At 40.1% G+C, this 8,375-nt stretch overlaps 1 protein-coding gene across 16 annotated transcripts; it reads right to left on the bottom strand.

The window, feature by feature from the left end:
* Positions 1-2,136: 2,136 nt before the first annotated feature.
* LOC140222501 (uncharacterized) lies at positions 2,137-7,983 on the bottom strand. Of its 16 annotated transcripts, XR_011898041.1 has the most exons (4): positions 6,769-7,983; positions 5,443-5,974; positions 4,596-4,650; positions 2,137-4,485 (listed from the first exon to the last, which is right to left on the bottom strand). XR_011898041.1 is itself a non-coding variant. In XM_072293185.1 (2 exons), the coding sequence occupies exon 1, from the start codon at positions 7,910-7,912 to the stop codon at positions 6,797-6,799; it is 1,116 nt and encodes a 371-aa protein (XP_072149286.1). In that variant the 5' UTR covers positions 7,913-7,983; the 3' UTR covers positions 2,137-5,974; positions 6,769-6,796. The 16 variants fall into 16 exon arrangements, 8 of the variants coding, with proteins under 8 accessions (XP_072149286.1, XP_072149287.1, XP_072149288.1 ...); XR_011898039.1 differs by having other exon boundaries at positions 2,137-2,563; positions 4,147-5,974; XR_011898037.1 differs by having other exon boundaries at positions 2,137-2,546; positions 4,147-5,974.
* Between the last annotated feature and the right edge of the window lie 392 nt (positions 7,984-8,375).

Here is an 8,375-nt window from a genome sequence, read left to right as displayed (position 1 = left end):
AAATTATATGTCGTTTTAGCTTTTGTAAATTCTTAGATATTATTGTGCATATAGATATAGGGTATATCTAAGTGAAGAATAAAATTTGAGAATTTTAAAAAGCCAAAACGACCTATATTTTTTGTTTTTTAAATTCATAGATATTATTGTGCATCTAGACATGAGGTATATCTAAGTGCGTAATTAAATTTATGAGTTAAAAAAATCAACAACCTATAATTTGGGACCACGGGAGGAGCATTTATACTACTGAGTACTCCCTTCGCTCAAAATATAGCAACGTTTAGACTTTTTCAAAGTCAAACTTTTTCAACTTTGACTGCTCGTAAAAACTAATAACATAAAAATGATATTAATAAATTTATTGTGAAATCAACTATAATATATAATATTTTTTATTCAAAATACATTATTTTTATAGATATTGTTGGTCAAAGTTAAAAAGATTTGACTTTAAAAAGTCTAAACATAGCTATATTCTTGAACGGAGGGAGCATCGACTGCCATCAATCCTTTATAAGTGCTCTTGACTATACACGTACTCCCTCCATATAGGAAATAAAAGTCGTTTAGGACATGATTGTGCTTACCAAGGAGTCATTAAGGAAGTGGTATTTTTCCATATTTGCCCTTATTAAATATGTCTGTGGGTGATTCCTAGATGAGAACGATTTGTAGCTGGACTGGTCAGGTGGGTGGGACTTGAGGCTTGTGGGCAGGGTTCGACTCCCTTGGTTGGTGTTTTTTTTTTGTTTTAACACGATTTTGCCAGGAGCAAACGCGTCAAAAACCGACCCCCAACTTCCTTTCGCATCGATGAAGCGTAGCCCAGAACGACTTTTATTTCCTATATGGAAGGAGTAAATCCTATCACCGTAGTGCCATTTTTGGAGACCAATTCTTCTAGAATGAGAGATTCATGCACGAGTGGGTCCTGCGTCTACACCTATAGCTGAACTTGCTGTCAGGGCAGAGGGCACTAAAGGATGTAATCAAATTTGTGCTTGGTCCAGAGGTAGCACTCTTTTCTCATCCTTTCAACATATGCATCCAGTCATTCGTGACGCACTTATGTGATTATCTCTCATTGATCCAGTCCTCTACTTTTACAAGGTCGAGTTGTGCTTATAAATCCATTTATGTCACTTTGCCGAAGGTAAAATCACGAACCACGGAACAGGACATAGCAATAGGCAATGAGAATGGTGTGGCAGCAGCTCTAGATGCATTCCATCGTCATCTGCCTTCAGAAATGACGCTGGCGACACCTACATAAGGGAAGAAAGACCTGAGCATAGACTTCTTCCCATGGTTTGTGAGATAACTTACTAGGCTTTTTGCAAATTTGAAAAAAAAATGCGAGGTAGGAGGAGAATGAACAACTTGCAGTTGCATATTGTTAAATGTTGGATCTTGTATTGAATAAGGTAGAACATTTATTGGATAAGTGTTGTTCCCAGGTTCTGTACTAAATTGAAACATTTGTTTGCCAAGCTAGTGGCATATCCAGAAACTTTGTAGAAGCTAGCTGTTTGTTCCAGCCTCTGGATTGTGACAACTAAGCTCAAACAGGGCCTTAAACTAGTACTAAGGTAAAACACAACTAATTTATACTGAATTTCCTAGCAACCCCTACATTTTTACCGTAATCACAACACCACAAAGATCAACAACCACCATCATTTCAGGCACTCAATTTATTAAAATTAAGAATGTTCAACACATGATTAAATTGTATTTAATCATCAATACCAAAAAGCTAAATAGCCCGCCTCTAGCACTGCCGTACATTTGCCTCATATAGCCTATTACATATTTGAATAGCAGTAAAGAAATAGTACTACCCCAGTTGGGAGTAGCGTGGGCACCTATTACATATTTGAATAGCAGTAAAGAAATAGTACTATAGTTGGGAGTAGCACGGGCACCTATTACATATTTGAATAGCAGCTAATAGTACAAGTCAGGAGTAGCATGGGCCTATGTTGCCTCAATACATAATATGGATGCCAATACAGATACAGCGATACAGGCTTTTCAAAAAGCAAGGATGCCTCGACACAGAAATTACATATATTTAAAATAAAGTATGTTAAATATAAATGCTCAAAGAAGTGATGTTGCACGCCACACAAAGACACATAAGATCGATGACTTCATCATAAAAAGGATAGCAAGTTAGCTTGCAATGGTAGTATCACTTTCTACCAGTCCTCAACCAACACAGCATGCAGAGAAATGGTGAAATGAAGGATTGGGACTATGAAACTACAAGAAATTCGAGCACTATCTGAAAATAGAATTCTAATGCTGTAAGGTTCATCTCACCTCACAATTCCTCAGAAGCCTCATCAGGTTCTTCAACAACGAGAAGCTGTTGCAAAACTAATTCGGAAAAACCAACTACAATTCAAAATGTCACTGATTGATGATTGTATGAGCTGTTAAAAAGGGTTGCTGCTGTTGGTCCCATCATAAATCAACTCATGGCCACCATCAAAAGTTGCTATGTTCATTCCTCTAGTTGCTGGTTGACGTGCCATCTCCTGTTGACAGCAATAACCTCAAAATATAATAATTCATCAGATATTTATATATTTCAAAAATATGTACTGTATAACCCTTCCATTTATTGGAAACAAAGACTCATTGTTCAGTTTTAGAATTTTCTGTATGCCTATGTACAACAAAAGCTACGTGCAAATCAGTAGGGCATAGGAAACTGAAGAATGTAGCGAGATACATAGATCTTTAAGGATTATATATAGCAATCAGATCAGTGAAATGTACAGATTCCTAGAATACTAACTTAGCATGCATACTGTACATTTGGCATATAGCATGCATACTGTACATTTGGCATATAGCATGCATACTGTACATTTCGCATATAAATCTAAAGTCTTCAGCATCAATGACCACAGTTTCTGCTGCTTGATATAAGAACACTGCTAAAGTAGACATATAGTGATGGAACATGAGGAAATCTATAAGACACAGCAATCTTCATATTACACAAAACATTATTGTGCATGCACTATTCAGAGATTTCATAATTGAATTGTTGACCGCTGCGATACTGTCCTCTAATTCAGTACATATAGTTTGAACATCAGCAGTCAGATTTTGATAACAAACATCATATTAATACCTTTTTCCCCATAGAACAAATATATTAATGCTATAAGATGCCATTGCAACAATGTACCAACAAGTCTATTTTTGTTAAAATGACCAATTTTGCTCCTAAAACACTATAACTTCGAGGCATTAGGTAGGACACTGGAAAAATATGGCTCTTTGCCAGCCACCGCACTCATTAATCATTTCCATCTAAAATACCCTCAATGTCCCTGCTAGTTTGTGTGGACCACGAGTTTTCCTTTACATTCTTTCTTTGTTCTCCTTGTTCTTCTTTGTTTCTTTCCCCCTGTCACTTTCTCACCATGGCAGCACTTCCACAACTCTACCCTGGCAAGCTCAACCTCTCTAGTTCACGACCATGATGGCAGGTGGATCTGCAAACACCCAGGGAGATAGGCCATCCGAAGCCACCAATGGCCAAAGCTTGATCGAAAACAAGCCCCAGCTCTATAACTCATTTTCAACCAGAAGGACAGACAGGGCAGTGTCATATGGTTGAGACAGAAAATAACAACTTGAAGAAGGCTAGCATAGAACTCTCTCACACTCAACATGTCCCCACAGCACCTAGCAGTATGGAAATCGATATACAACCAGGGGCAAAGGTGTCGGCAGGAGGGGGGGTATATTCAAATGGCAAAGGCAAAAAATATGATAGCGGTATGAAGGGTAAAGAGAAGGAAAGTAGTGATGAGGAAAGCGAAGACCAGGGGCTGTGCTTTAATGATATCATCTCCCCTCTGGGGGGAGCATTTGAGCTTTGGCACCTTTCAACATTTAGAAATAAAGAACATATGGAAAATGCACTTGAATGACAGCCCATCAGTGGCAATCAATGAATATGGTACCAATTTACACAAATTCAAGTTTGAATCTCTGGAAGTAATTGAGGCCAAACATGCCAGGTCAGTGAGAAATCTCTATTTGAAAAGATGAACAGCACCACAGAATCAAAATGTCAACAGGCAAGAGCTTATGCATCTGAGGGGATGGCAAACTTACCTGAAGAAGAAGATAGCAGAGATAACTGTCCCAGCCCATATATAGGTAGTCGGGAAGCGCCCTTGGGAGACTGGTCTAGTCAGGAGGATTATGCTGTTTCTTGTCCAGGAGGAGGGGATGGAAATACGAAAGGAAAACAAAAGGAAAACAACACCTCACAGCTTTCCCCTGATTGGGACAAAATGATAGAAGAGGAGGTAACAGAACTTGAGACCTCGAAGATGGGGGACAACAAAGATAGTACAGTAAATGATGAAAATTCAACAAAAGTGGATGAGGCAAATCGAGAAGATGGCGCTGCTACAACTCAAGAACAAGGTGGGCAAGAGATCAAAGACCCTGGACAAAAAAGACAAAGTGAGAGATTGAAGAAGCAAGGACTGGGAGCAATGAAGATAGCTGACAAGTCCAAGCTAGCTACTCTGAAGAGAAACCTGGAAGGTAAGCACCTGTAACCCAAGAACTCCTTTGCAGTTCTCAATAATGTTGAATTGGTGATTAGATCTGGTAAAACGGGTGTAGATATTAATAATATAGAAATGGAACAATTTGATTTGCTAAGAGATTTGGAAAAAGCTAGAGCTAATCTAAAAGAAAGAAATAATGATCTTGCTATAGGGGAAAAGGAGATTGGGTCTGAGGTGCTCCCCTTGGAGGCGACCAAATTAGTAGAGTGGAAGTCTGACTCCTCAGATAATGAGGGTTTTCAAGTTGTTGAGAGTAAGAGATCCAGGAAGTTAAGCAAGAAAAAAACTAGATGAAAAATCCAAACCCAAGGGTAAGGGCTCCCAGACCTTCCTGGATCAAAGGTGCTTTATTAGGATCAATCAGTATTACAAAATCAGAGTATCTTTTTCAACAATACTGACTTTTTCCAGAATATATTCCCAATGGAGTAACTATTCTTCAGTATGCTGATGATATGATACTATGCTTGCAAGACGATATGAACAGTGCTCAAAACATGAAATTACTGCTATATATATATGAAAAAAATGTCAGGTTTGAAAATAAACTTTAACAAAAGTGAGGTTACCATGGTTGTTAATATATTATCATGGTTCATCCTTTGTTACTATTGTGTGACTATTCTTGGAATGGCATTTTTCTAAATAGGCTTGTGATTCATCATTCGTATGTGATTCATGATGTGAGAATTGGGTGTTATTGTAACCTTGTTCCAGGTTTATTTAATCAAGTGAGCGAATAGACCAAATTAATCTGCATTTGCCTTTTTTTCACTCTGGTGAATGCATCTACAGTTTTATACTATGTACAAGAAACGTCTGAGCTGACCTCAATTAATAGTATGGGCATTGGCATGCAATCTTCCTGTAAAAGGTGTCCGGTAGCTCTCTTCCTGCAACTTGCTCTGTGTTGTCTTTCATTCAGATTACGTATCTGTTTATCTTGCCTGTTCAGTGTTCAGTAACTTTGATGTACTTATTTAGGCTATTGCATTTTTACATTCTCTTGACATGGATTCCCATGGCAGAGAGCTGTTCACCCACAAAATAAAATTAATGTAAGAACATGGAAGCATTTTGCAGCTATATATATTTGGACCACCCATATAAACAGTGTAATCTTACCCACTTTGCAGCTATTCGCCAACATTCTTCTTATTTGGCTTTTCTTTTTTGGAAAAATTGGCATGTTATGAAAGGGCAAATTCAGAATATATGATATCAGTCCACAAGTAGATTCCTGGAATATAAAATTGTTCTAGCTAAAGGAAACTTTGTCTATTTCCATAGTGTTTCATATGTACCTTTGGTAATGGCTACCTCTATTTTGCCTTTGGTAAAGGTCCATAGCCAGCCCTATACTGTCTCAAAAAGAACCAGATATTGGAATTACAGGTATGGGCATAGACGCAGCTCCAGAGTAAGATTTTAATAAGATAGTATTATGTAGTTTGATATAAAAATATTTTAGTTTTGATTATAGTTTGATCACGGTTTGATATTGATAAACTGAGAAGGCAGCTATTACATTCCAAGTTTTTTTATTTGATATTGAATTGTCATGTCCTACTTTCTCTCTTTCAGGTGTCCAAGCAAATGCTTGGCTAACTTAACCTGCAATCATATATAATTATATGCGTACATCCAAAATTTAATAGGCCAATTCAGTTTAGATAAACATAGCATTCTTCATATGCAGTAGTTAATTTTTTGCTACAAAAAATCATAACATGTTAAGTTGCATACATATTTTTAGTTGATCATGTCACTAGAATGGGATTGCAGTGCTAGGTTCAACTTTACTATAGAACCTTTTCTTTTCCGATTTGGATACTGATTTCTTATTCAATAGAATCATCCATACCTCAATATTGTTTTTTCTCCCTACAACATATACTGCCATATGAAAATTATTTGGTATAGTCAATTTTGATAAAGAAATATCAGATCTAGAAATACAAAAACGAAATGGCAATGCACCTCACTATAGCAATTACTGTTTACAAAATTGGAAACTCATCTAGCAAGAGGGTCATTTCGCACGACAAGGCCACGCAATGTTCTAGTAGTGACATAAAAGGCATACATGATATATATTATTCACCCATAAAGAAAATAGAAAGAGCATAAAAATATGCAAAAAAAAAATCAGTACCTCAAAATGGCACAAGCTGACAAGCAGTCTATTTCATAGGAGCAACACCATGATCACCATCCATGTCCTTCCCATCACACATGGTCCTACTTGAAATATATTCAACTTTTTCCTGCTTAATTGAGCTCCTTTTGCTATACTTCTTCTTATAGCAATTGACCAAATCATCCTGCTGTAGGGTCACAGAAGGACCTTTTCTTTTAGCTTTCATGCTCTCCTCGCCATGTTTACCTTTCACACATTCTAACGCAAGAACCACTGTGACAAAGGAATCAGATCTCCTAAAACACTTTAACACCCTGTTGCTACCTGGTTCTTCATCGCCAAGCTGAGCCATCACATTGGTTATGCAAATCTCCTGATTTCCATTGCCATCCCTTCCAGCAACCACACCATTCTTCCCCTTGCCTGGGCCAGTAGAGGCACCACTACATGAGTTCCCTGAACGTGAAATCCTCTGTGATCCATTCATCGCCAGATGCAGCTGCAAAGCTAAATCCTCATCCAGCAGAACCGGATCACCACTGCCCCGCCCCACAAACTGACCAGTGCTAACGCCTTCCTTACCCCCCTTGGAAGGCGACTTCAGAATGTCGCCCCCAGCCACGGAGGTAGGATCCCTGGGGTAACCCTCCAGATTCAGCCCCAAATTGAATCCCCCGATCTTCGGTCTCACGGTGGGGTAGCAATCGACGCAGAGGAAATCCTCCACCTCGACGGGCTGGATCAGGGATGTACGGTGTTCGGCTGGGATGCAGGATTGGTGCACGGAATGCTTGCAACGCCGACAAGAGACGGTGGAGTCCTCGGGCGGGGGGTTGTCGAGGGAGAGGCAGTAGGAGCAGACGGCCGCGGAGCGGACGAGGGAGAGGCATTCCGCGCAGAGGAGGACGATGCGCCACAGGGAGCTGAGCGGACGGACCGGGCGGCGCTTGGGCTTGGCCCCAGGCTGCGGCATTGGGAAGCGGACGCCGCAGCAATGGCAGAGGGTGAGGTCGGGCAGGCCGAGCGCGGGCCCTGGCGACGCCGGTGGCGGCAGGGGGGAGCGAGAGGACGCGGCGCGGCGGTGCGGGCGGTGCTTCGAAAGAAGGCGGGACGGTGGGACGGGGTGGTCGCCAATGGAGGCGAGGGCGTCTGGCACCATGGGTGAGGCTTGAGCTAGGGTTTGGAGTGGGGTGCTTCGGAATGGGTCTACGATTCCAGTTTGGTTTCGGTTCGGTCCAAGTAGTTGCTATTCCAATTTTTGTTTATGCTTTTCGGCTGTTTTTTGTGGTGTTTGGACCTTTTTTTTAGGAATTATGAACTTTATAAGCCTTAGCAACATAGTACAGAGATGAGAGAGAAGTTCTCCCATTGTGTGTTACAGAGTGCCTGAAGCACTGAGTAAAACTCATAGTGACTCGTTGAGTTACAACTAAAAGTGCACTGACGTTGGATAGATTGTCTAGCCTGCTTTGCTAATTTATGAGCTATCTGGTTGAAGCTTCTAGGGATCTTGATAAATTCCTTTCTACTTCCATCAGTAATGGAAGTGATTGCAGCAATACATGGCCTCAAAGACCAATGGCCTGGCTGGGCCAAATGATCAGGAGAACTAAGGGGTGTTT

Source organism: Setaria viridis, chromosome 4, assembly GCF_005286985.2.
Source record: "Setaria viridis chromosome 4, Setaria_viridis_v4.0, whole genome shotgun sequence".
NCBI classification, from domain to species: domain Eukaryota; kingdom Viridiplantae; phylum Streptophyta; class Magnoliopsida; order Poales; family Poaceae; genus Setaria; species Setaria viridis.
The sequence above is the reverse complement of the archived record's forward strand: the minus strand, read 5'-3'. Positions and strand labels throughout refer to the sequence as shown.